The sequence below is a fragment of the Pseudopipra pipra genome, chromosome 10 (genome assembly GCF_036250125.1).
Source record: "Pseudopipra pipra isolate bDixPip1 chromosome 10, bDixPip1.hap1, whole genome shotgun sequence".
NCBI lineage: Eukaryota > Metazoa > Chordata > Aves > Passeriformes > Pipridae > Pseudopipra > Pseudopipra pipra.
The window spans coordinates 9,493,999-9,521,828 of record NC_087558.1 but is presented as its reverse complement, the minus strand read 5'-3'; the positions used below and the strand labels follow the sequence as shown (position 1 = coordinate 9,521,828).

Sequence of the window (27,830 nt, the reverse complement as noted above, 5' to 3'; positions counted from 1 at the left end):
CCCTATGTTCTGTGGGCAGCCACTGCCCTGGTGGTGACAGGAGGTTCTGGCAGCGTGGCACTCGTTTTCCATAACCCATGGGCACCTGGGTTTCTGCTGCAAGGAGATGCACACCTCCATGGGGGACATGGGGAAACTGAGGCACGGAGCTTAATTTGCCCCAGCCCCAATCCCAACCCCTCTGGCACAAAATCTCAGAGGAGCTTCCCAGTAAACTGGCATCACTCCACCAGCGGGGGGAGGTGGGTGGTCACCCGTTCCTCCCCAGCCCCCGTGGCTGTTGGGAACAGCTGACGGTAGGAGGGGACAGCTGTCCCATCCCTCCGGGCGCCCGGCCCAGAACAGCGCCGGGCGGGCGGTGGAGCAGAGCCCCAGCCCCTGCGCCCCACGGCACCGCCATGCGCTGCCACGGCCTCCTCCTCTTCCTCTGCGCCCTGGCAGGTAAGGGGTGCCCGCCCCAGGGAGAGGCCTGGGAGGGGGAACTGGCCACCCCCCACCTTTGCACTGGGGGGTTTGTCACCCCTGGGAGTACAGTGCCATGCACCTTCCCACCGGGGTGTCCCCGTGCTGGCAACCTGCTGTCCCCATGTCCTGCCCTTGGAGAGGTCCCTGGGGTGAGTGGGGCAGGGGATGTGGGGGGGATGCACCCCGCCCTGCTGCATGCAGGGCACTGACTCGACTGTCAGGCTCACAGAGCCGAGTGTGCATGCTCACAGTAACAGACCTGGGCATCCCCTCCCCATGCACACCCCCTGCCTCCCCCTCAACACATCAGGTCTCGGGGGCACTGGTGGTCCCACTGTCCCCACCCCGGGGTGTTCCCTTGGCATGTGTCCTCTCCAGGTGTGGGCTGCAGGAACCAGGAGGAGAAGCTGCTCCAGGACCTCATGAGCAACTACAACCGGCAACTGCGCCCGGCCCTGCGAGGGGACGAGATCATCGATGTCTCCCTCAAGCTCACCCTCACCAACCTCATCTCCTTGGTGAGAGAGGTCCCCTGGCACCCATAGTGGGAGAGGATTTGTCCCCACATGTGGGGCAGCAGATGGGGCACTAAACCCACCTCCCTCCTTCATTCCCTGCCAGAATGAGCGAGAGGAGACCCTCACCACCAACGTCTGGATCGAGATGGTGAGACCCCTCACCTCCAGGCAGGATCACCCCCTGCCATGTTTGCACCTCAGGGTGGCACCCCATGGAGGGCTGGCACTATAATCTACACCCCCTTCTGTGGGCGGCTGAGTCCATTTTGTGGGCAGCACAGGACAGACAGCTCACAATCTCCCTTGTCTTGGGGAGCACCATGACCCCTCTTCCTTTGCTCTGCTTCCTGCAGCAATGGTCTGATTATCGCCTGCAGTGGGACCCTGAGAAATACGACAACATCCAGCAGCTGCGAGTGCCCTCCACCATGGTCTGGCTGCCTGACATCGTTCTGGAGAACAAGTACATGACAGGGCAATAGGGACATAACCCCACACAGGGGTGGCAGCTGCCCCCCAGGCACAATCTGGGGCTGAACCCACCCTTTTCCCCCTCAGCATCGACGGGACGTTTGAAATCACTCTCTACGCCAACGTGCTGGTATCTCCTGATGGCAGCATCTACTGGCTGCCCCCTGCCATCTACCGCAGTGTCTGCGTCATCCACGTCACCTACTTCCCCTTCGACTGGCAGAACTGCACCATGGTCTTCCAGTGAGCATGGGCTCCATGGCAGGTCCTCCTGGGACACAGGGATTAGCATGGGATGCCCACCTTTGCCCTGGGGCATTGAGCCCAGATAAATGGCAGATAAATGCCACCTACCTGTCCCCTGCTACCTGGCAGTAGGCACCACAGACAAGTTAAGCATCCCAAAGCAGAGCTGGAAATGCAGCATGACCTGGTGCCACACTGGCACCCTTTGCCCATCTAGGCCGTTGCATGCCAGCCTCTGCCACCACTTTGTCCCTCCCCAGGTCCCAGACATACAGTGCAAATGAAATCAACCTGCTGTTGACGGTGGAGGAAGGCCAGACCGTGGAGTGGATTGTCATCGACCCCGAGGCTTTCACAGGTAACACTGCAGCCCCCCATGGCATAAGTATGTCCCACCAGGAGGGGTATCCAACTGGTCTGCTGCCATGCTGGTGGCTGCCAAAAGCAGGGCTTCAGGGACTATTAGCAGCTCCCACCATTACATGGGCACTTAAGTTATTAGTGGAAGCGGGAGTGTAGGAGAGATTTGTTTTTCTAACCCCCCCCGGCTCGGGGCTCTCGCTGCCTGGCAGCCGCTCCTGGAGAGCACTGCTCCTGCAAGGTTGATTGATGCTGGGAACGTAGCTGTCATGGCCAAACAATGACGTTTTCCATCACATTTTAATTGCATATTGAAGGAACAAAATGCTTTTCGGGCAGCGAGATTTATTTTTTCATTACCGGCCTGAGTTGCGATCTTGACTGGGAAAAAATCTATCGCTCCCGTGGAGAGCAGGGGAGAGCAGTGTGCTATCACCCAGTGTCACACTCAGCTTCCCTCCGTGGCACCCTGGAAATGGGGAGATGGGAGCACCCCAGCCCCACACCTAAAAGCCCTGAGAGCCCCAAGGGGCTCAAGGTACCCCATATGTGCCCAGCTGCCCCATCCAACAGCTTTTTGGGGTATTTTGCACAGGCTCCATGGCATGTTGCACAGTGCTCATCTCCCTTCCAAGTGGCTCTAGCACTGTGCCCAGCCTGGCTGCCCTGTGGGGCTCATGATAATCACCAGTCCTCCCCTTCCTCCCCTGCTTGGACTGGGGGGCTGGTAGCCCCAGTGCCCCCACTGGGGCAGTGGGGCTCATGTGGCACCGTGGTGATGCAGAGAATGGCGAATGGGCCATCAAGCACCGCCCTGCTCGGAAGATCATCAACTCAGAGCACTTCACCCCAGATGACACCCAATACCAGCAGGTTGTTTTCTACCTCATCATCCAGCGCAAGCCGCTCTTCTATGTCATCAACATCATCGTGCCCTGTGTCCTCATCTCCGCCATGGGCGTGCTCGTCTACTTTCTGCCCGCCAAAGGTACACACTGGTGCTGTGCCCACTGCAGGGATGGGGATGTGCAAGGGGGCAGCAACATGCCAGGAAGGGCTCCTTGTCCCATCAGTGTCATCTCTCCCCTGCTCCTGTGATATCTGGGGGGAGACTGTGTGAATTTCCAGGTACCCCTTGATTAAAGCCTCAAGGCAGGACTTGGCCAGTTCAGCTTTGGGGTGGGGGCTTTTTGCCTGAGGGCAATGCTCACACCACTGCCCCATGCCAAACTCTGCTTTTCCCTCTCCTTGGCAGCGGGTGGGCAGAAATGCACCGTCTCCATCAACGTTCTCCTGGCCCAAACTGTCTTTCTCTTCCTCATTGCCCAGAAGGTGCCCGAGACCTCCCAGGCTGTGCCACTCATTGGGAAGTAAGTGACACATGGGGACAGGGGTGCCAGCTCTGCTGTCACACTGTGCCAGCAGGGTCTTCAGGTGCTGTGCAGCAGCCAGTGCCCAGGGACAGGACCCTGGCGCAGAAATAACCCCCAGCCCAGGTAGGGCTATCACTTGCTCATGTCCCACTGCCAGTCCCCAACTTCCAGCCCAGAAGGGCACTGAGAAGGACCTTGCACATCCATAGCTTGTGACCCAGCAGCCCCACATGAGGCTCTGTGCCCTCTCTCCAGGTACTTGACCTTCCTCATGGTGGTGACAGTGGTGATCGTGGTGAATGCTGTCATTGTCCTCAATGTCTCCCTGAGAACACCCAACACTCACTCCATGTCCCCGAGAGTCCGCCAGGTACCTGCCATCATCTCTCTACCCTTTACACATGGGAATGGGATGGGTATTTGAGGACTGAGGCCAGGTCCTTCATGGAGCAGGATGGCAGGCATGCCTTCATCTGAGTGCAAGTCCTGGCACAAAGATGTCCCCAGTGGATCACAGAGTGCCACTAAACCCCTCCAAGTCACTCCCAACACTGGGGAGCAGCAGGTGTTAACACGCCCAGCATCCCAGTAGCACAAGGGTACTCCACGGGGATGCTCCAGGCAATGCCAGGGGACCCAATGGCACCCACTGGGTGTGAGGGGATCATATCCCCTCATGTAACACTGTGTCCAGGTGTTCCTGCACCTCCTGCCTCGCTACCTGGGCATGCCTGTGTCAGAGGAGACACCAGGGCCACCACAAGCTGTCCGGAGATGCAGCTCCCTTGGGCTCATGGTGAAAGCTGACGAGTACATGCTCTGGAAAGCCCGGACCGAGCTGCTCTTCGAGAAGCAGAAGGAAAGGGATGGGCTGATGAAAACTGTGCTGGAGAAAATTGGTGAGTGTCCCCAGGGGGTTGGCACCTTCCTGTGAAGCTGGGCAATGTGCCAGGGGGCCGAGCGCTCACTGGTGCCCGCTGTGCTGCCTCTGCTGCTAATAGGACGTGGCCTGGAGAGTGGCAGTCCCCAGGACTTCTGCCAGAGCCTGGAGGAGGCAGGTCCTGAGATCCGGGCATGTGTGGATGCCTGCAACCACATCGCCAACGCCACACGGGAGCAGAACGACTTTGGCAGCGTGAGTCAGGATCGGGGGGGAGAGGGACTCACGTGGGGAGCACTGGGGACAGCCCTCACCCTTCTTGTGCCACTGGCAGGAGAGCGAGGAGTGGATCATGGTGGGACAGGTGATCGACCGTGTCTGCTTCTTCATCATGGCCTCTCTCTTCGTGTGTGGCACCGTTGGCATCTTCCTCGTGGCTCACTTCAACCAGGCACCTGCCCTGCCCTTCCCTGGAGACCCCAAGCCATACCAGCCACAGTGATGCCTGCAGGCACCCACCAGCCCTCTTGCTGCCAGGACTGCTGGAGCCAGGGGCTGGGCACCCCTAAAGTCCCCTGGCTGGCCAAGATCCCTGTGGGCACTGCAGCTCCTGGTGCCAAGCACAGCACAGAGGGAGGGCTGGGAGTGGTGGGTCTGCCACACCCCAACAGTGGTGGAGATGGGGAAAAGGGGAACACGGGGTCACCATGCTGTGCTAAATGTGGAAATAAAGCCTGTGACAGTCTTGCAAGCCTCCATGGCATCTTTGCCCCATGCCCAACCCTCTTGGGCAGGCTGGATGTGCCACCTATTGTGGGCTGGCCACGCACCTCTAGGTCACACAGTCCTGTGAGACGAGACACAGGGGGCCCAGAGCAGAGACAGGTATCCATCTTGCACTAGCAGCAAGAGCCACATTTCCCCACTGCAAATTTGCAGCTTCAAATCCACAGCAAATGGGGCCCCTGGAATCCTTTGCCATGGCAATGAGGCAGGAATGCCAGCTGCAGCCCCCCATTCTGGAGCAACAGCAGAGCCAGGGATGGGATTAGGGGCAGCTAACTTCTCCCTCCATTTATGCCCTGACTGTGGCTCTTAGGACAGATGAAGTGCTGTCCTTGATGCCTAGCAAGCAGCTTGAGGTGAGAAGACCCTGGGCCACCAGGCACTAAAACCTCCTCAGGGATGTGTACCCCTTGGCATCCATCCTGTTACAAGCACCAGTACACGACTTCCTCCCCCACCAGCCTTCCCTGCCTCATGGGATCATCATCTCTGTCAAGCACAGCCCCTTCCCCCCACCCCAGCAATGCCACATCTCCCCCAGACTCAGTGACCTCTGGGGCCCCCTGGCTTTGTCCCTGCTGGCAGGGGAGATGAGAGAGGTCAGCTTGGGAATGGTGACAAGCAGCATCTGCTCCTCTGTGATCCAGCTCATGCCACCTGTGCCTGGCTCTGGGATGTGCTGTGTCTCCATCCACCTCACGGTCCCAGTACCAGTTGTCTCTGCTGCTTCTGGGAGAAAACCAGTTGGTTACTGCCTGCAATTGCTCCTGGCACTGCCTGCCAGAGCTGAGGGCCCTGCAGGCACAGATGGAGGAGGGAGGCAAATACCCAATAGCTGAGACATCACCTCATGGACATCTGCAGCTTGGTCATGGCCTAGAACTACCCCGGCTGTGCCAGTCTGCCTGTGCACTTTCCAGGGTGGCTTTTCCTGCCCTATCCCTGCAAGATGTGTAGTGCCCAGAGCACCGAGACTGGGTGGATCCGGTGCTCCAGGCTGGCACCTTGAAGGAGGTGGGGATGGCACGCACCAGTGTAGGCAGGAGTGCCCAGAACCTTGGCTGGGTCCTGCCCTCAGCCTCCCATGGGGGCACAGCCCTGTGGCTATGACCCAGGTGAGGTGACCAGGTCCTGGGGCACTGTACTCCGAGCCACAGACCTGCTGCTGGAAAGTGATGGCACTGTACAGTACTCCTGTGGCTAAAGGGACACTCTCCTGGCCAAGTGTTCCCAGCCCAGGAGAGCCAGGAGCTTCTGTAAGCTGCCCAAACCAGGGCACCAGGCACGTCTGCAGCCCCTGGGCCTTCTGTCCCTGAGAAGGTGCAGTATTAATGAGCTCTGGTCTGTCTTTGCCTGGCAATTTCCCACCGATTCCCGTGTCCCTGTTGCCTTGCTGCCCATCTCCAGGGCCAGGTACTGTCCTCTACTTCTCCCTGCTCCACAGAGACGCTGCTTCTTCCAGCAAGTTCAGGCTTCAGTGTGTCCATACAGCACAAGTGGAAATGGATGAGCTCTTCCAGCCTGCCAAGAGCATGTGACCAAAACCACACTCTCCACCATTACTAAGCAGTGGTTTTACCAGCCCTCAGGAGATCTCTGAGGTTTATCACCACACCAGAGATAAGAACAGAGAAATAGCCAGCATGTCCCAGGTCTCGGGCAGCAGATGTGCCTTGCAGGATCTGGTGAGGGAATACCTTGCAGGTGCAGGGTGCTGGGGCGAGTTGCAGTGAGAGACAAAAAGCCTCCCCAGCATATTATCAGCCTCATGTGCCCACACTCCATCAGGAAGCACTAAGACAAGGCAACAGGATCCTCCAAGCATTTCCCAACTGCTCCCCTCCAAAACTGGGGACTCCTTTTTCTCTGTGGGCTGGGAAGAGCCATCAGTCCCCACTTGAGCAGCTGTAGCCAGAGACACCCAGGGCCTGTGAGCCCACCACAGCTCAGCATCCCCTTGGAAAAAAGAGCCCAAGCAGATGCTCTTCTTTGGGCTCCAGGGCCCTAAGGGATTCAAAGCCCTTCCAGTTTTCCCAAAGGCCACTTTGCAGGAATCTGAGGAAATTTAAGGGTGTACAAAGCCTTCGGGATAAGGAAAGCAGGGAAGGTCCTGACTCACTGCAGATTTGAGGCTCCCGTGGCTAGAAGCTTCCTTCCTGAGTGAAGAGGACCTGAAATCTTTTTCTAGAGCTTGATGGAAGCTCCCTCCCCTCCCAAGCAACCCCATGCTTGTATTTTCACCACTCTTATTAGCAGGACACAGCAGACCACAAACCAAAAGTCCTGCTCAAAAAACAGTTTGGCTCCCCCCCCCTCCAGGCCATAGGAGGCACCAGACCTGGTGCTTGGCACTGATCAAACACTGCTTTCCTCCTGATCTCTGGAAAAGTTGTAGCCTTAAAGAGGACAAACTCCACGCCCAGCCAGCTCTCTCCCTTCAAGGCTGAGCAACAGGAACCACTGCTGAGTTCCTCCAAATCTCAACCACAGTGGCAGTGGGAGGAGCGGAACAGCCTCCCAGAGAAGGGCTCTTCCACAGCTCACTCACAAAGCCTATTTGAAGGCAAGCACAGCAGGACCGCAGCACTTTCAGATTTAATAGCAAGCCTGCACTCATCAGCACCAGCTTAGACACGGGGCATCAGAGGCGAGAAGTGGGGGAGTACATGAAATAGCAGAGGTGGACGTGACACGCAGCTGGGCACAACAACGGCACTAAAGCCCCAAGTGATGCCATCTGCAAGAAGCTAAATGTGCTGTGAATAAAGGAGCCTGCAGCTAGTATTTCAGCCCTGCCTTGCAAGGCTATTTTTGCTTAGATTGCCAAAATGTAATTACAACTAAATCCCCCCTAACAAATACTGGAGAGCAGCAGGGGAGAGTTGTATTTAAAAGGAATCTTAAGTAGCAGCCATAGTAATACCTGATCGCAGCAGGGAAAACAAACTGTGCCTCAAAAAGAGCATTTGGTTGAGAGCTGGTGACAAACAAGTGGCAAGAGCAGGAACAGGACCATGGGGTCTCAAGAAACATGGAGAGGGATGCCACCACAGCTTGGGGAACACAGCCAGATGCCAAGTGCCTGACCACAGGGAGCAGTTAGTCACTGCTGTCAGAGTGCTGAATGTCTCTAGAGACAGCCTAGGACTGACACCCTCAATGCTGAAAACAAAGCCTTCAGAAGGCTGAATATTTTAAACTGCTTTCTCTGCCAGTCCTGGCTGTTTTCAGTCTAGACTTCAGTAGTAAGACAAGGAATTTGCAATTGGAGTCATGAGGCTGAAGGTCTCTCAGTCCCCAAGGCTGGTAATTGTCCCAGACATGGGCTGATAGTTCTGCAGTCACGACCAAACTGGCCCAAGCAGCCCCTTCTCCTGGGAGACTGTGCAGAGCACGTGGGGCAGGAGATGTGCCCCAGCACTGGTTGCAGACTCCCCTCCTGGGCCCAATGCAAAGGCTCTATTAAAAATGAAAGGCAATTGTGCGATTCCCCAAGGAAAAGGGGAAAAGGCTGAAGCTGTTAATGAGTACAATTAGTGTTGTAGTCAAGCAGAATCAGAGGAAATAATTAGCTCCTATTGTTTTCGTGGCATCCAAATTGCAGCCATGCTGGCTTTCCAGGCAACAACCCCTCATTCCAGCCTCACCCCAGAGGACAGGGGGTCACTCACAACCCCTGTTCTGGTCACAGCTGTCACGCAGCTATGAGCAGCAGCCTGGGCCATCCCCCTCTCCTGCTACACCCAGTGGGGGCCCAGTTTCCCAAGTGGCCAGAGACTTGCAAACCCCAATGCACCCCAGAAACAGGCTTGGCCCAAATTCAGCCTTTCCCTGGATCCAGCACAGGGCAGCACTGCTGGCTCTCCACCGCAACAGCCAGAGTCAAGGCAACTGACACCAAACGTCTCTTTGTCTTAGTTTAAGGGAAGCTCAGATCCCTCTTCCCAACAAATAAGGCACTGCTAACCCAGGAGTATGAAGAAGAGGCAAAGACAAAGCAAACATCTCATTTTTTTAAGCAAGATGGTACATCTCTAACCCCTCTGCTCACATAACTCCACAAATACAGCCAAGTTTGGCCACCACTTGCACTTGGGGTGCTCTGCAGCTTCATGCAGGTGGGCAGCTCAGGGGAAGATGTTTTATGGAGCTTGCAGAAGCAGGCCTGTGGATTTGCCTACAGAAATATCACTCCACCAAATTTCAGACAGAGCAAAAAAAAAAAAAAAGAGACTGAAAGAAACAAAGAGACCCAATAATTTATTGGCAGAACTGAAAAGGGGCATTTGAAAACCACAGGGCTGACTCTCAACTGGGATGCTCCGCCCAGCTGCAGAGAGATTTATAATACTGGTATCCCTCAGCAAAAGGCTCCGATGTTGAGGCAGAATCCCAGAGATCCTGCATGCCATGTAGAGAAAGAGAGGAAAGTGCTGCAAGATGCGGCCCCAAGGGCACGCTGCTAATTGAAAGGCTGGCCTCCCGCCCCACTGCTAAAAAAAGTTTGTGTAAGACAAAATCGGCCTCTATTGTCACCGCTGCTGGAGGGCTTGATGGATCCTTCCTCCAGGGAGGAGTGCGAGAGTGGCCCATGAGTCCCTTCAGAGGTCGAGGGCACTGGTAGAGACCCCTCAGTGCTTTCAACATGGAGAGAGGAGCTTAGTGCCAACTCTTGTTCTCACAATGTGATTTTTGTGTTTCGAAAGCTTGAATTATCCCTGGAAAACACAGAGAAGAAAGAGGTTAAGAGATGTGCATTCCTTCAGATCACAGCACCTCCCCATTCTACCCACCAAAGCTATCAGTGTTGCCATCCCAGTATGTCACTCAAATGCTCATTAAACCTCCTATGCAGATCTGCTTCCTAACTAGAGACTTTTCACATAAGTCAACCTGTCACTCCAGAACACTTGGAACAGCGGGAGATCCTGGTTCATCCCCACTCAATGACAAGAAAGAAGTGTCATCTCCTGTGAGCAAAGCATATAATAGAATCTGGCAACCTCCCTGATGGATTCTGTTGTTTAAACAACTTGCAAAGTCTGTTCCTTACCAAACATTTGATTTCAGGGATTCTGCTTGGAGCACATATATACCGTCAGACCAACCTCTTCCTGCCTCTGTCCCTCGTATTTAATCATACTGTCAATGACTTTAGCTCCCTGGTCTCTACTACCTTAAAAGAATATCTAATCTGACAAGGGCGTTTCTCTCAAGTTTAAATAAAAGAGTTTCTTCAGCAGCTTCTACTCACATGAGTACAGCCATGAGTCACAGGGGCTACTGACAAAGAAAAGACTGCTGGTCTACAGCCTTCCTCTATAGACCTGCAGCACGGGGCAGCAATGGAAGATGGGGTTACACAAACCTGTGTGAATGCTCACTGCCAGCCTCGGAGCAGCAGCAACAGGCAAAGCATATTTACACATTAACAGAGAGGTGGTGTGTTGGAAACAAATGAAATTACAATTACTTTGAGAGGATAGGTTTGGCAGCTGTTCCCATAAACAGGGACAGAGCAGTAAATTGCCCAAACCAAACACCTTGGGATGCCCCATCACAAACCAGACCAAACAGGCAGAGCTGGGCTGAAGAGCAAAGGCAGCAGCTTCAGTAGCAAGGTGCTCTGCAGGACTGTGAAATACTTTAAACCCTTGTGTGCTGCTAGGAGCTGCACGGCAGCTGTACCAGCACAGCACAGTGCAGACTGGAACGCCTCCAGGAGGTGGGTTCAGGAGCTGGAAGTGCAGAAGGAAGTGAAAAACACTTTGTAGAGTTAAAAAAGTTACTTTGGTATGACATGACAGCAAAAACCATGCTGGAGGCCATCTGCAGAAGACTAGGGTTCACCTTTGCACTTGCCAGCAAAGTAGGCTGTGCTGCCATTTGGGAACATGATTCAGGATTCATTAACTGGATTCTGGTTAATTTGCAACAGTGGTTTGGCTTTCTATCCCATACTGGACTTTCACCCTTGCCATCTGTCACCCGTGACAGCACACTTTGGTCAGTTCTTGGACATTTCCTCTTTTGCCTTTACTGGGGTATCCCAGGCCCTCTGATCATTCTTGCTCAGCACAGGCAACCCAATACAGCTGAGAGCTAAATCAACTCTGCCACTGCTTTCCTATACCCTTGGCACATTTACTGCCTTCAAAGGTTGACGTTTCATCAAGTGAGCGGGTTTCCTCTTCTGGAAGGTCACCTGAATGTCATCTAACAATAGCAACACTACTAAGGGTCTGTATAACATTTTGTAACCACTGATCCTCACAAAAAGCCAAACCTGTGAGGAGAGAGAGAGATTTTCACCCATGACTTTGGAGCAAGCTATGGGAACACTACTTGCTCAACACTGTTGGAGGAGGTTTTGGGATCCCAAGCGGCTCCTCAGAGCTCAGCTGTGTTGGAGCAGCTACATACCACTGCCCAGGAATGTAAATGCTTCCTTCCACCAGATTCCTCTGCTCTGGCACTCGGCAGTGCAGCGGTCCCACTTGGCTACTACCAAATGCAACTCTCATGGCCAGCCTTCTTGCTGGCCCTTTTTAAGGAAAGGGCCTACCATCAGGGAAGTGGGCACTGGAGGGGAAAAACAATCCGAGCTACAAGGCTCCCAACTGCCCTGAGCTCACCTTGGCTATTTTCTCTGCACATCTCGGCTGCCACTACCAGCGGTAGCTGGTGGTCTTTTCATTACCCACAACCTTATTTCTACATATAATAGCTACTCTGTGTCCTTTCTAAACAAGCTTTTGTTGACCACTAATTTATTCTGCTCTAACCCACTGTTAAGAGCAAAGGCAGTATGTCAAGCTCTAGGCGTCTCTCTGTGTCCATCACCTGGATGTGCTTTGGATTCATTTACCCCTCCATACTTGCTTACAGTCAACCCTAGGCAATACACCCAAGCTGAAGACATACCTCTCAGCCTCCCGGGACCAGGTCTGGGATGCAAGTGCCTCACACGGAGGAAGGACACATCAGCAAAACAGCATCCAGCAAAAGAGCACAACATAAAATGCTGGTGGTCCGGTCAAAAAAAATAAATTTAAAAAATCATTTTGATCTTTGAGAAAGAACGAATAGCAGAATGGGCCCACCATCAGGCCCATAAGGCAAGAGAATGTGCCAGCCCACAGGAAGAAGGTTGGAAGCTGAGAGGTATGCTATGAAGTCACATAGGAAAAAAGATGAGGCCCTACCCTGGGTGTGACAGAGGGAGGGGGAGCGTTCGATCAGCGGCCACTGCTGTTCACCAGGCCATGAAACTCCTCCCAGGCCCTGGCAAGCCAGAGGGAAAAAAAAATGAAATAAAAAACAAAAAATAGCACTTCAGATCAAAGGCTTCTTAACTTTTAACGAGAGCAGAAACATTCAATGGCGTTTGAAAGGCACTTGTCTTCAGAGAGCAAGGCAATATTCTCTGATAGCCCTAGTGGATAGAAGCATCCTTAAAACCCAGCCAAACATCTGACAGCGCGAGGCAGCTTTAGCGTTCTGCACAGACATGAAGCGTTCCCACTGGCTGCTGGTGATAAAGCCACATTAATACCCAGAGACAGGTATGACCTTCCTAGTCACAAATGGAATATCCATTTCCTATTGCTAATAAAATAGCCAATGTTACATCTTCCTGGAGGATTATCACGTTCCTTGGCTGGTTAAACTCAGCCAGTTACTGGCCTCGTGCTTTACCATGTACTGCATATGCAGGTAATCCCCCCAAAAGGGGCTTCTTTTAATGCCACATGGCTTAGTTATTACAAAATTCTTCAATCAGGCAGCAGAATCCAGTTGTTATTAGAGAGTCTCATTTCCTATTGTAAACCTGCATTGTTAATGACAACCCAATAAAAACATCACAGCCATTTGAAATGAAAATGTTTTCAGGTAAGTTGGAGGGACAGGCCTAACGCTGCATTCCCTGGTGGAGAACGTTACTGACAGATGAAGTTAGCAGACTGAGAAATTGCTGTCGGTTTTACAAAGGCAGCATACTGAAAGCCCTCTCAGGGAAAAGATGCTGAGGTTAATGTGAACATGACTATTACCTTCTGAGATCAGACACATCAAAGAACCTCATAGTTCTCCATGCCCAGCAAAACAGTACTGATGCCTACAGCACATGCCAAGCCATTTTCCGAATCCACAGAGTCCAATGGAGCTGCAGGGACCTTCAAGTAAACCCAGGTCAACCATACACTCAGATCACTCTGCAGATTTTGTTGTTGGTACTTACCAGCTACCTCAAATTTTGTTTTGTGCATTGCCTCATCAGGCCACTGCAACACAAGAGGAGATTCCAGAAATGGAAGCCCTGGGTTAGTCAGCATCTGTGCCAAAACCAGACCACCAGACTGGCTCTTCCCTGAGCCTCAGAATCAAGCTCCAAACCAGCATTTGCAAAAGCAGCTCAGTGTCTTATGCTCTTTCCCAGCAAAATCATAGCCCAAATAAACACAGAGACACTGTGGGTACAACTGTCTCTCTCCAGAAGAAAGTTAGGGAGAAGAGAAACTCTGGATATGAAGCCCTCTTAGCTGCTGAATATGGGTTGGAAAGCTTTGCACATCTCCAGCCTTGTCAAAAGGTCTCCACCCTCATGTCTTCCCCCCAGTCTCCCAGGTCTCATATTTCTACCACATTCCCATCATCCACAATCACATCTTCTCTTTTTCCTGTCCCACAGTCCTCCCCAAACTTGTAACTTCTGTTCTCAGCAGGAGGGACACAAGGGCAGATTATCTGTCAACATAATCAATAATTTATTACCCCTTTCAAACGAAGGAGTTCCCTGTTCCAACAACCCAATAACATCATGCACACAGTCCTTCATCTGCCAAGTCCTCACAGACACAGAGAAAAAGCTTATCCAGCCAAGAATTCTTAAGCCAAGACCCTCATACATATTATAGTACTAATGACTCCAACTATCTGCTGACTTGACTGAAAAAATCCACCAGGATGTGTCCGCCCCGATGTACCTAAGCTATGCTAGCAGAGTGAACTGCTCTGCATCCTGCACCCAACAAGGCTGCCAGTTCAGTCCGTCTGGCAGAATCTTTACGACCTGTGACATGCCAAAGGCACAGTGCCAGAGAGACTAAGAGGTTATTTTTATGTATAGACATTTTTAGTACCTTATTGCCGTACTGTCTGTGCAGCGATCAAATACTCAGTGAATTGATCCCCAACACTTAGATTATTCCCACTGAACAGATGGGAAATGGAAACATTAGCAGGCTAAATAAAGCCAGCCAGTGCTGTTCTTCCACACTCATTCCTGACCCACAACTGCTGAAACTTCCCACTGCCGAGGGTCAGGACCTAGGCAGGGCTCCCTTTATCCTCAGCAAGTAAGTTGGAGAAAAAAAAAATGCAAAAAAGAGCCACTATCTTCTCAAAAAAAGAAAAAAAGAAAAAAAAGAGGAAGACTCCAGCAAAAAGAGGAAGAACAGAACAGTCACAGCCACTTGAACGGACTTTCCAAATCACCATTGTGCAAGCCACACTAGCTGTTTTCTCCAACCACCTTCAATCTGTACGTCATAGCAGTTTCCCTTTAGTATTTCCCTGTGCAGCCCTGCTCCTCACCATCTCCTTCCCCAGCTCAAAAAGGATTCAGAGAGTTCATAGTGCACTCATGCACTTCACAACAGGCACGAAGGTCTGATCCTTCTGGCAGCCCACATGCTACCTCCCAGCACAATGACCACTCCTTACGCTCTGCAGATGTCCAGGGCAGCACAGCCTCTTCCTAGGTGCTCCCCTTGGGATTTCTTCACAGCCAGACAAACACTTTGTGACTAACAGTTTTTAAAAAAAATAATCTAGGATGGTCCCCTAGCCTGATATAATTCTTTCACCTACCTGGCAGTATCTGTAGCAAAGGCAAATAGAGAAGCCATCATGACTTCCAAATGAACAAAACTGAACTGTCACTTCTTTGGTAACAGACAGGCCACCAAGATAAGGAAGCCTTTCACAAAGTCATGCACTTCTAAATAAAGCATACTATGAGTGATGGAGAATAAATCAATGAATCCATCAATTCAAAGCCTGGGTCTATAGAAGTGCTCTTAGACTTGCAGCACCTGGAAACATTACTGGAATTGGAGAATGGAGCGATAAATTAATTAAGCCAGAACTGCAAAGACTCGGGAGAAGAGGACAGCTATCAGATCTGGAACCTCACTGCTCTTCTCTAGATTTTATTCCTGCTCTCAGACTTGAAGGATTGAGGGTGAAATGCAGGTCTCCAGACTGGCAAGACCCAAGGCAACCTGCCTTTCCCTGACAGGCATCAGACAGTGTGTAAGGGTCCCACCGGGCAACCATCTAACTTTAGACAAGGTTAACCCTGCACACATCATTTAAGACACGGTCAAAGGCACAGGTGACACAAGTAGGACAGCAATATTGAGGAGTTCTCCCGAGGTTTTGCAAATTGGCAAGCAAATGGAAACCAGTGCTATAAAACCGTAACAGTTATAGAATTAGCTGTACTCTGCTGTGACAAGGGAGACCTCACAAGAACTCTACCACCAGCTGACTGTCTCACAAACACTGATCTTCTTGCCCAACTTCTGCCACTTCCACGGGTATTTCTCTTCCTGGTCACGTTTTTTGTCATTTCTCACTTTTTTTGTCCTGAGAACCTCAACCCTGTGGTCTTCTTACAGTCCACACCCTTATTCCCTTCATAGGGTATCTGCTTGTTTGGTAGCTAAAACAGTCTGAGGCCATTTCCTCCAACTGCCTGCAGTGAAATGAACCCAGTGCCAGCTCTATTAAGATCAACTATTCTTCTCATTTACTCGAGCCATCCCATTAGTTATCAGTGGTGACTTTGAAAGGAAAGGATAGTTTTATACCCTGCTCAGCTCTCACTGCAGCAGGCACTTACGAATAACTGAAGCTTTGTTTTCAGAAAAAGCAGCCTTGCTTTAGAGCTGACAGGACGATCCATAACGTCACACAGCAACCAAAACATTTCTGGACCAGCCCTCTCAGTGGCAGCCTGCTGATGGCCACTGGTCTGCTCCCTCCTGGTATAGGAAGCAATGTTGCTGAATCTGCCTGGGATTCCTGGATGGTACTGCGGGTGAGAGCTCTCACCACAGGAGATGGTCACTGACCACACAGTTATCAGTGCAGAAAAGAAAGGCTGATTACCCCAGGCAGGGCAAAGGTGTATGCAAGACAGACAAGAACTTCATGCTGCAGTGCTCAAAAGTCAAATATTACAGTGTTCACTTCCCTTCAACCCCTCTCCGAACTGCAGTTCACTGACTACAGACACCTGACTGTTTTCAGTGGCTTCACTGAGACATCGCCAGGCTGTGCCTGGAAACATCCTGCTTTCAAAAAAGCACAGTGCCCCTCCTATGGCAGCAAAAGAGGTTGGGGTTTTTTTCTTTAATTCCAAACCACAGGAAGTACCACTGTCCATAACCCACTGTCACTTCTGGACCATGTCACCTCCAAGGTTAACAACGCTGATGAACAGAACCCATGAACTGGTTCACTGCATCCTTGTGCACCTCTCTCAGTTCACCTCTGAGGGAACAAAGAGAAGTGATTTCTCTCCAGCTATTGAAACAAGGCAGCCCACAAAATGTCACATATGTACTCTTCAGGTGCTCAGCACTGTAACGTCTAAGGTACTATAAATCCCTTGGAATTAAACAGAGTCCAAGAGATAGTTCTAGCTCTCCTAGCAAGATTAGAAATTCATACAGACTAAGCTGACCCTTCCACTCGCTGGGATTTAGGCAGCTTGTCAATATCACAAGCAAGAGAAAGGACAAACACAGGAAAATTGCAATGAAAGATCTGCTTATCTAGCTAAATGCACAAGCCCCATCACTGAGAGCTGGAAGGACAGAATGCAGAACAGCTCCTTGGAATAGCTGCGATGCAACAGGTACTTTTCAGATGCCACTTGGCAGCACTGCTGCTTTTTGAAACAAAAGGGGCTGCAGCCTCACTGACAACTCATGAAAAATGGTGTCTAAAAATGATTTAATATGAAATGCATCATCACAAAAGGAATATATAAAACCTGAAACACAGGGCTCAGGTTCCACAGTGAGGGGCATGCTAGTAATTTCTACAGAAGTGTTCATTTACAGTGTGTCAAAAGCTAATCCAGGTCAATTCACTACCTAAAAGTCAAGGTTTTGAGAAACGCCTGCTCTTTTCTCGCTAAGCGTGCTCCCTTCCCTAAAGCACAATCAATGCCAATCAAACCCTGCACATGAGCAGAGCTCTAGTGGAGAGATGCAGCCCATACAAATGAAAAATGCCACAAGCCCCCCCCTCAAAAGGCAGCCCTGACAAAGCCTACAGCACAGCTCTTCCATTAGAGCTTTTCATGAAACACAGCCAGAGTGTGAATATAGAGTGCTGGCTAGAAAGCCCTCCCGAGTCATAAATCACATGGTACATGTGCAGCATAAGTGGAGTTTATTCATGACGGACAGTATTTCAACAGGGCTTGATAGATGGGTGAGGAAAAGGAGCCAGATTTTATGGAGGATAGAACTAGTTACACAAGAGATTCTTCATTAGTGAGAGAACCTTAATGACATGAAGAGAAGCCAAGCAGAGTCAGACTGAAAGCTGGGGCTGTCCTGCTCTTCTCTGTCGCAAAGCAGCCACCGTCACTTCTCTGCAGCTGCTGCCCCTTTGCTGCCTGCTGGTACCAGGCAAGGGAGGCATAAGAGGTCAGTCTGTGCATCACTACACAGAAACTCCACTGACAGCAGTTCTGCTCTGAATTTACACCAGTGCCATTTGAAGGGGACATTGGACAGCACTGCAATCAGACTGCTGCAGCTCAAGCGAGGCAATGGGAAAAAAGGGGCTTTTTTGATGCCCTACATGGCAAAAGGTTAATTGCTTAGATCTACCTGACTAGGACATCGTCAAACCAGCTTCTGTCTAACCCTCCTACCCACAGAAGAATGAGTGGGAGATGAGCCAGTTGGCCTCTGTTTAAGAACTGCTCCCAGCTGTAATCTGAACTACTAAACTTGATACCCCAAACACCTGTTATTCTCACACAAGCTCATTTTGCACCATACGTCAGCAACACAAAATGAAGCTTGGATGTTATGCAGGAAGAGAGGGCAGAAAGCACACCATGTTACACTGGTGAGAAATAAGGCCACACTGCTGGATGCACCATCACTCAAGGCCTGACACCTGCCAGAGCAAGAGCAGTTACAAACATTGCTACAGCAGCCTTTTCTGTGCTACAAAGTGCTGGTGGCAATAGTGTAAAAGAGAAAGGCCACAACATTCCCATTCTATACTTGCTACATGAACCACCACAACAACTTAGGACAGCTGGCTCCATACACAGCTTTCCCTACAGAGACTTAGAGAAGTCAAACACCTCCTTCCTCTCACCACAAAGCCGCATCACCAGTCTGCAGTCTGCTGCTGCTGAACAAGAGTAAAATACTCTGCTGTGTGTCCACGAGAGCACTTCGCTATTTCCCAACATGGACAGAGAGTCCATAGTGCCCTCTCCTGGCAGAAAGTGCATGAGAAATGTTACTGGCAAAGTCATGGAAAAAAATCATCTCCTTCCCTCCTCTTTCCCACGCACTCAGGAGGGAGGGCCACATGGAACACGATGCCTAGAGGCTGTTCCAGCAAGATCTTTGTATAATTACTAATTTACCCACACTCAAAACTGGCCACAACCAGCAGCCAGCTGTCTGCTAAAACCAAGACTGATGTCACCAAACTGTCTGACAGCACACTGATGACAGGGTGATTACGTGGAAACAACAAGCCATCATAATGAAAGGAAGTAATGAAAAGTACTTGGCACCCTGATTACAAGCTAGATTAGAAAGTTCATTGCCCTATCAGTGTCTTATTAATTTGTTTCACTTCTTCCAGGTGCACCTTTTCAAGTGTTAATTTAACCAATATGACCTAATCAGTGTATTGGTTTATAAAACTTAAGAAAAAAAAAGAAAAAAATTACATAACTCACCTCTAACTAATACCTATATATGCAATTCTGCGTCACTTTGTGGAAAATAAAAGTCACCCTGAATGGCCTGGTATGGTAAGCTATAACACATTTATTTAAAAATACAGCTGTCCTCTCTGTGTACCGTGATCTTCTAGTCTTGTTAAAGAGCCTCTGTCACCAGGGCCTGGAAGACTTAATATACGACGTTTATTATGATTAGAAATCATTTGTACAGCACTGTAAATTCACACAGCACTTTCCCAAGACCATTTATAAGTCTAATGGCACTATAAATCCCCGTTAGCTTCCGCACTTTATTCCCCAGAATCTCTTTTTATTCAAATGATCTCGTGTCCCCCCCCCACTGCAATCTTGTCTTTGAATACATCAGGCCACAGTCCCACCCTGGGCTGCCCATCACCCAGGTGACAAGCTGGGTGGATTGCTGAAATACCCCTGGACTACACACTTAAAAAAATAAGGTTTTGCTGTTAGAACCAGATGTCCCTAATAACAGCACGATAACAACACAGGTATTTGGCTCTCAAAGCGCGCTGGCAACAACTGCTGCTGTTTGCAGGGAACAGCCCTAACGCACACGAGCACTTCTTTCAGTCCCTGCCACCTGCGCTGACTCAAGCAACACGTGCGACCTGCAGCACCCCCCCTGCCCCCACACGTACTTGATGCTATCGGTGTGGGTTTTGTATTCCATGATGGTGTTGGGAGGTAGGTTGAGCACTCTTCGTAACGTGTCGCGTATCCGCGCTGTCGTGGCCTGGTCGCTGGCTGTCTTGTTCCATATTGAGATAATGTCCTCCTGCGGAACAGCGCGTGAGGGGTGAGCAGGTGGATGCACTTTCTGCAGCCCTGCCAAACGGGAGCAGGTGCCAGCCCTCAAAAGCACTTACCTGGAATCGGACAGAGACGACCGCCCCGCAGATTTCTTCCCCCACCATAAACTGTTCTCCCAGCATGGCCAGAATGAGATTCTCCCAGCATCGTGACGCTAAGCCCTTCCGCAGACGGATAATCCATTTACCACCGTTTTTGTTGGCATCATCCTAGGAAGAGGGGCAAGAAATTGATTTGTTTTCTTCGAGCTATTTTTCTGCTACCCATAAGGCAGCAGAGCCACAAATAGGAGCAGATATTGATTGGGTGGGGCAAGGGACAGAACGGAGGTATTTTCAAGCAAAAGCATTTCACTTCTCCCCCATACAAGCAGAGACAGAGGCAAAAGACTTACTTTGAATACGAAGTATTTGAAACAATGGCTCTCAGTATTCCAAAGCTCTATTCCCTGAAGACTTGAGCTCTAGTGTTTTGATCTCACTAGCAAAGACTAACACCAGCCTACCAACCTACACACAGACCCAGAGGAAAGGACCTTAAAACTATTCCTAAAACTGATTTCCCATTTGTCTAATTCCCTGTATATGTAGTTCTGCTTGTAAAACAGGAGAAATCCCTCATCATAGAACATGGAAGCCCAGGAAAGAGTTTGCAAAGTGATATTTAAAAGCAAGCAAAAAGTAGATAAACGTTTTCTTTCCACATTTCTAGCAATGGGCTCACAAGAAAGAACCAGTTTGTTCTCTGGGAACCACTGACAGTATCACATGATACAGCTGAATGTTTATTGCAGGTTGTGGTGACCAATGGAAATAACCAAAAATGAAGGGAGAGAGTAAAAGAAAAAATTTATGCTAAGCACCCAGTCTGTCACCTAAATATTGTGATTCTGTATTTTGCACCTGATAAACAGCTGGAAACTGCTCCAGCCTCCCCTGCTCCCCAGAACATAGAGCTGTGTCAAACAGCTCCTCCTCTGTGCAGAACACTGTGGCATTGTCTTGTACAACACTGTAGCTCAGAAATCTTACAAGATGAGGGGAGAACAAATTCCATCCAAAGCTGAAGATAGAGAGGTAGGAAAAAGTCAAAGAGGTGGCAGCTAGGAAGTGGAAGGGAAGACAGGTATAGAACAGACATAGAGAAGAACAAAGGATGACTGAGGGGGGACTGCAGAAAACAGGACATCTGTAGTCAAATCACCAGCAATCCCTTCTGCCAAGTTGGGACACATCTCAAAGATGCCAGGCAAAGCAGCCCAACCCTTCTTAATGAAATAAAATTAACTTTATTTTAGCCTTAAAGCTTCTCTAGGGCTCAGATAAAACCAAACATTTCTGTGCTTTCTCAGAGACAGCAAGTGCTAACAAAGCAATCCTGAGGAAATATGGAAGGGCCAGAAAAATGGCAGCATTCACCTGACTCCTAGTTTTCATGTATGTGCTAAAGCCTGCACTGAAAGGGGAAGGCATCAGCTCCAGACAAACCTCAAAGCATGACAGCAGCCATCCAAAACAACACAAGTTCTGGGAATGTGACATACTCCCATGAGATGCAAACTACTTTCAGTTAAATGTCCTTGTTTTCCAAGTCATGAACATCACACTTTAGTCTTTAAGCTGGGAGTTGGGTTTAACTCTTCAAGCTTTCCACAATGACTAATGGGCATCAGAAGAGAGAGTGATGTTCCTCTAAATATCTCAAAGGTGGTTTAAGCAGGTTCAAGACTACAAAGAGAGCAGTGATTGGAAGACAGATGCTGTATCATGTGCTTTATGGTTACTGTTAGTTTTCTTTCAGGTTAAACAAGCTTCAGTTCAGTCAAGCATTTGATTTTCCTTTACCAGAATAACAATGATCTGCAGCCCAGTAAATCACCAGGGAACATTATGCTTAGTGCTTCTGACTTTACCAGAAAAGGTACAGATGGATGCAGAAAAAGATCAGCTACATACAGACACATATGTGCCTACAAGAATGAGAATAACTAAGGACCGGTTCGGAAGAGAAAAAGCATAAACAAAGCCCTACAAACCGTGCAGCAAAGGGAAGGCCAGCAGTAAGATCCCAGGTCCTTTTCTAGAAATACAAGAAGCAAGTGGGGCCACAAGTAAAAAAAAAACAAAAGAATCTCTCCACCTCCATCTTAAAATGGCTACAGGGAAATGCTTTATAGAAATTCTGGTATCATTAACTTGTGGACTCTCTGGTTGACACATTACCAGAGCAGCTGAATCACCAGGAGTCCAAAGAGGGTTAAACGTTTTATATAAATTGTATTTGCAGTAACTGGCTATAAAACACCTTGCTTAAAATAATTGCCAACAAGGGTCACATATAAATTTCTCAGGACCAAGCAGTATAATTAGGTACTTCAGAGCAACACATAAAATCCTCATATTGTGAATGCTATTGGTCACTGCTGGGAGCAGGCCAGGAACTGGAAGAATGATTTGCTGGGCCAAGATTTTTTTAAATTTTTTTAACAGATTTGGATAGGAATAGAAGCAAACTCAGTGCCCTGGAACAAAAAAAAAAAAAAAAAAAAGGCAAATAAAAGGCTAAGTTGTCTTTCCATTTCCAGCTCTATGTGCAACTGTAGGCTTTTAACCACATGCACCTCTGCCTTCCTTCACTGAAAAAGGAGGGTTGGTTTTTATAAGCTTTGTTGAATTCCACTTAGACAGGTCCAGCCCTTCTAGAGGAAAGGCCTGCACTGGTGTCACTGGAGGCACTAAGGGGCAAGTGTCTGTATTGGGAGGCACAGAGCTTAGTTGGGGTCCAGGCAACACTGCTCAGAGACCTTCTGGACCCACAGGCAAAGAAGTTCAGCAACCTTTGTGGGGGGTGGCAACCAGCAAATCCCACACGTTCCCCCTCTGGCAGCACGTCCCAGGACTGCCAGGTCACATGGGACAGACCTCTCGGGACAAGTTAACAGGAAACCCTGAAGAAAGGACTGCACCCAAAAGGAGCCAGTGGAGTGCCATTTAATGACAAGAGTCCTTCTACTGTAGAAGGTTCCCTCCAAAATACTCTGGGAAAATATCCAGGCAGAAATGAGAGCTCCAACTCACCTCCCACATGGGTTTGATGCCCTCTTTGAAAAGATGGAAGTCACTATGGCCTGTCAGGTCCCCAGGACGTACCATGTGACTGTAAAACCGCCAGAACTGCTCCACCTGCAACAACGGGAACCACAAAATGAGGCTGCTCAAACTGTTCACAGTCCAGATTCCTACAGAAACAGGCTTCCACTTCTCCACCAGCTGGCCAGAGTCACCTTCCCTTCTTCTGTTGTACTCTCCTGTCACAAGGGTGTTGATTAGGAAACACAGAAGGCAGCAGTAGGATCAGAGCTTGGGTGCCTGTTTCTGACTGGCTCCATTCCCAGATCACCATTTGAAACATTCAACAAGTGCCTCTAAAGTCACACGGTGTTTGTCTGAAGAAATCCATGCTAAGATAACAGCTGCTCTGGAGAACAGTTCCAATTCCATATCTTGTAAATCCTACTGCCCAAACTTTCAACGACTGGATATGTGTCAAATGCATCAGCTACAGCCAAGCCTCTCTACCCTGCATAACCACTGCTCACTGTGACCATGGAGACTGCAGGAGCATCCAAATGAGACATTTTTTAAATTTAATTTTACTGTATCCAGATTTTAAGACAAAATACATCCTCTGGTGGTAGTTTAAGATCTGTACACTTGGACCACTTCACTTTGACCAGTTCCATTCTGGCACCCCTGGGTCAGACAATCTGACTGCAAGGAAAGGGAGTTATCTTTTATAATTCTTAAAAATAACATTTATCCTTTGAGAATCTTTGGGTAAAAAAGGATTTTAGAGAAATACATCTTTAAAACAAAACAAGAAATGGAAGACATTATACTAATTTCCATAGTTTAAGAGGACTCTACTCATTTAAGACAATAGCTATTAAGCAGACCAGCAGTGCAGCTGTAGGGGTCAGACACCACCCCAAGTACTTTTTCAGAGACCTTAATGACTCGGTCAGCAGTTGGAATTCTGCTCCAATCTCTGACCTCTGTCATCCCTTTTATAGCCAATAAAGTTATGAACCAAGGCTGAGGAGGGGTCAGAAGCAATCTGTTTTTGCCAGACACATCCAAATGCCGTGTGGAAACAGCACTCCCAGAGCGGGGGCACATGCCCTCTAGTGGTTCACATTTCACAGCTTTTAGAGCTTTCTAAAGAAGCCATGAACAAATCTGAACCCAGACTTAGCTCAGGCAATTCCTTCTGAAGGTTGCTCTTCCTTCTCCTTAAACAGAATTTAGAACCAAACACATTATCAATTCTGCTGGTCAGAATCTCTCCATCCTGACAACTACAGCACTTCCAGCCTACAACAGCACCCACAAATTCTTTGCAGCAAAGAGCAGACAAAAGAATATGTGACATTTTTCCTCTAAGGAGCTAAAAATCAATGTTAAGTCTACACTGATTTAACAGACTGAGAAGTTATTACTAGATCATCATGCAGTAGCCGCATTTTTCATTCACTGAACTGAAAGCACTTGCTCGTGCAGGGTAATAGGAGCAGCAACTATCCACAACAGGCTCTTCCTCCCACTCTTATCCTCTGTGGGTACAACACCACAACCCAGCTGCTCTGAAGGGCATATTTTTATGCAGTCTCCAGAAGGAATAAAGGGGTATTTTTACAAATTCTCCCATTACAGAAGATATGTACTGGGGGTCAAAATCAACATTTACATGGGATCCTGAAAAAAACTTGACAACTACCAGATTAAAAAAAAGAAAAAAAAAAAAACAAACAAGAAAGAAAACAGCCAACGGACTTCCTGACTTTGAGAATAGTATTTTAAGGGAGACATATTTTGCTTATATATCTTGGACTTTTTGTGACTGTTTTGCATTCCCAGTACCATACAACAAGCCAACACTGCCTTTCAAGGACACACTCAAATTTATGCCAGGAGTAAACAACCACAAAGAATGTAAGAGGAAAGGGAGAGCAGTTTGCCTTTTAATGAACTTCACTGCAACACCAAACTGTACCTTGTCCATCACTTCCAGACAGACAACAGGCCCCCAGGTGTTTGCAAATACAAGAGGTCAGATGCCTGATCCAAACACAGTCTTTGTGGTGGGAATACAGGAAGCATGAGGGGGACTATACAGTCTTTGCTTCACACATACACCCAAAAAAGCTGTTCCTTTCTTCTTTTGCTGGCCTGTCCAGTCCTGCTCTAGCCAGCACATTTGACCTACATGGGAGCTCCCTTTTTTTTGCAATTATTATTCCAGTTGCCACCATTACTGCAGGCACGGAGGTCTAGGACAGAGCAGAACTGCTAAAGACACATCATCTGCTGTAGGCAATTCAAGAGCTCATCTGTAAGTCCTGGCACATCACTCCCCCCTGCTCCTGACAGCGAGAGCACAGCCTGTGTGTGCACACACCCACCCCTCACACAGGGACTGAGCCAGCCACGACAACAGGGGTGTACTCACGGAGGCAAAGGTGCCGATCTGTTTGATGTTCTGCTCGTAGCTCTGGGAGCTCGTGGGCCGCCCGGGCGTTCGCCTGGAGTACCAGAAGGTGTAGTTGTACTGCAAGGGGTGCTCAGCTGGCCCGGGAACAACAGCCTGCAGGACAGAAAGAGCCTGGCTTACCCCTGACATGGTCCTCTAAAAGGGGAAGGGGAAAAATTACATCCACAGCATCAGAAGTCCACATGTTCCTGTTTTATAAACAAACTGATCCTTGTTCTTACAGAAAAATTCTGTCTCTCTTAATTGCCCAAAACAGCCTAATGATTAGGCTAGTTCAGAAATATTGGAAATTCGCAGTGCAGGGGTGGCTAAGGAAAGAATAACTTAACCAAGCAGAGCATCACAACAAAAGCAACAGTTATAACTATTAGAGGCAGCACTACTGAATTTCCCTTTAGTCCTTAACTGTCTCCAAGGCAAAAAAAGACAAACTAGAAAGGGCAATGCAAGAGCTTTTCCAAATTGAGAAAAAATAAAAAAAAACGCTTTTCCCCTCTGGGAAGGACAAACCCTACTTATACTAATCTATGATTCAAAAGCAATTATAAGTCTTTGGTGACACCAACTGCCTTAAGCGACCAACACCCCAGTGCTCTGGGAGAATTAATCTTGGAACTCGTTATGTCAGCTTTGGCAGAACCCATCACCAGCAGTGGGCAGCGATCACTTTTCCATTTCCAAAGCACTGATTAATGATTTAAAAGACTTCTAATGATCACAAAAGAGGCTAATGAGAGCTTATTACCCAAGAGTTGAAACTTACAGAGAAAAACCCAACCAAAGCCCTTATCTTGTGTCACTTGATACTGTTACAGGTTGCCCGGGCTTGAATCCCTCCTCTCTTCTTGCTATGGCAAGTTTACAAGGACTGCATTACTTTAGACAGAGCAGCTTTCCTAAAAACAAGACTAAAAAAACCCCAAACCAGAACAGATATACGCCCTATGCCTTCCTGACCATGCTACAATACACACACAGAGACACATCTCATGAGTTATTTCATCACTGCTGGGTAAACCAACTGCAAGCCTCTAGTGCCCTGTCAACCAGTCCTCTCCCCACACCCTCTTTCAAAATTTTTTTGGTGGAAAATAAAGGTTTATTTCTCATTCCTGTTCAAAAGCCTGGCAGAGTACTAGCTGCGTTTGTGAAGGGAGCATTCACCCTTCAGAATACAGACCTCCAAATGCTACATCAAATTGTGAAAGTCTAACATAGCCTCTGCCTTCATCACGGCAGTGACAGTGCATTAAGAGACCACAGCCCTCCTAGACATATTTTCCTTATCCCTGAACTGAGGGCTGACTCTCTAGCACATCATGCTCGGGCAGTGGACTGATTGAAGATGGCAGCACCATACCTTCCTCTTGGTAGTACTCTGTGGCTTCTCCCGATCATTCTTTTCCTTCTCACTGTCTTTCTGTGTGTTATTCTCCTCATTCTGGTCATGGTCTCCACTATCATCATCTTTCAATCTGGTAAAGGAAAGGACAAAGAAAGCCAGTCTGGCACCACACAGCTGGGAAGGTTCACGCCAATCTTTGCTCCAAAGCTCCTCCGTGGCACAAGGGCCCCCAGCGTTTGGGAACCTGCACTTGACAGCCCACACAGCAAAAACTACTTCTACCTGGCATGGCCAGCGCCCATCACAGGCATCTTGGGCACACACTTTTTAGCTAAAGACAGCAACAAAATAGCTTTTTGGAACAAACTCCAGTAATTTTTACTAATACTGACCTGCCAGAGAAAACCCCAGCGACTTGTTAGGGAGGGACCACACGAAGAGCTGTCACTGTAACTCTGTAACTCTGCTGACTCTCCCACCCCGCTCCCCACGCTTCTCAGCACGGCACAGGCGAGCACACACCCGGCACCCCACGAGTCTTTCCGCCCGCCCATTCCCTGCCAAGCGCCGGGAAAGACGAGCGCGAAGCGGGACCACGAGGCAGCCCGCGGCTCCCCGGTGCGGGACGGCCGCTGTCTCACGGCCCCCAGCCCTCGGGCCCGCACCCCCTCGGGGCCGGGCCGGGCCCCGGCTGCAGGGACGGGGCTGTGCGGCGCCGTGACTCATCGCGTCTGGCCCGAGGGGCGACGGGGCAGCGGCGGGAGGCGTCGGCGGGGCAAGGAGCCATGCGGACACCGCGCCGGGGGCCGACCAGGGGGCTCGGGGGCGACACTCACGCGTCGAATTTGTTGTTCATCGTCGCTCGCTACCGCCGCCACCCCCGTCCGCCTCAGCGACTTCCGCCCCGCTGGGTCCGGCAGCCAAAACCTTCCGCCGCTTCCGCCAGCGCGGACACAGCCGCCCGCGTTTCCCCCCGGAGCCG

At 49.6% G+C, this 27,830-nt stretch overlaps 2 protein-coding genes across 4 annotated transcripts; one reads left to right on the top strand and one right to left on the bottom strand.

The window, feature by feature from the left end:
* The first annotated feature begins 4 nt into the window (after positions 1–4).
* CHRNG (cholinergic receptor nicotinic gamma subunit) lies at positions 5–5,058 on the top strand. Of its 2 annotated transcripts, none has more exons than XM_064666090.1 (12): positions 5–242; positions 844–983; positions 1,087–1,131; positions 1,337–1,446; positions 1,542–1,697; positions 1,961–2,058; positions 2,845–3,048; positions 3,316–3,430; positions 3,689–3,803; positions 4,128–4,332; positions 4,435–4,568; positions 4,648–5,058. In XM_064666090.1, exons 2-12 carry the CDS (start codon positions 888–890, stop codon positions 4,813–4,815), a joined length of 1,446 nt encoding a protein of 481 aa, XP_064522160.1. In that variant the 5' UTR covers positions 5–242; positions 844–887; the 3' UTR covers positions 4,816–5,058. The 2 variants fall into 2 exon arrangements, with proteins under 2 accessions (XP_064522160.1, XP_064522162.1); XM_064666092.1 differs by lacking the exon at positions 5–242 and adding an exon at positions 311–441.
* Positions 5,059–9,338: 4,280 nt separating this feature from the next.
* On the bottom strand, positions 9,339–27,830 carry EIF4E2 (eukaryotic translation initiation factor 4E family member 2). 2 transcript variants are annotated; one of them, XM_064666088.1, is made up of 8 exons: positions 27,685–27,830; positions 26,864–26,978; positions 25,462–25,596; positions 23,031–23,135; positions 20,010–20,162; positions 19,782–19,918; positions 12,305–12,383; positions 9,339–9,817 (listed from the first exon to the last, which is right to left on the bottom strand). In XM_064666088.1, exons 1-7 carry the CDS (start codon positions 27,702–27,704, stop codon positions 12,338–12,340), a joined length of 711 nt encoding a protein of 236 aa, XP_064522158.1. In that variant the 5' UTR covers positions 27,705–27,830; the 3' UTR covers positions 9,339–9,817; positions 12,305–12,337. The 2 variants fall into 2 exon arrangements, with proteins under 2 accessions (XP_064522158.1, XP_064522159.1); XM_064666089.1 differs by lacking the exon at positions 12,305–12,383 and having other exon boundaries at positions 27,685–27,785.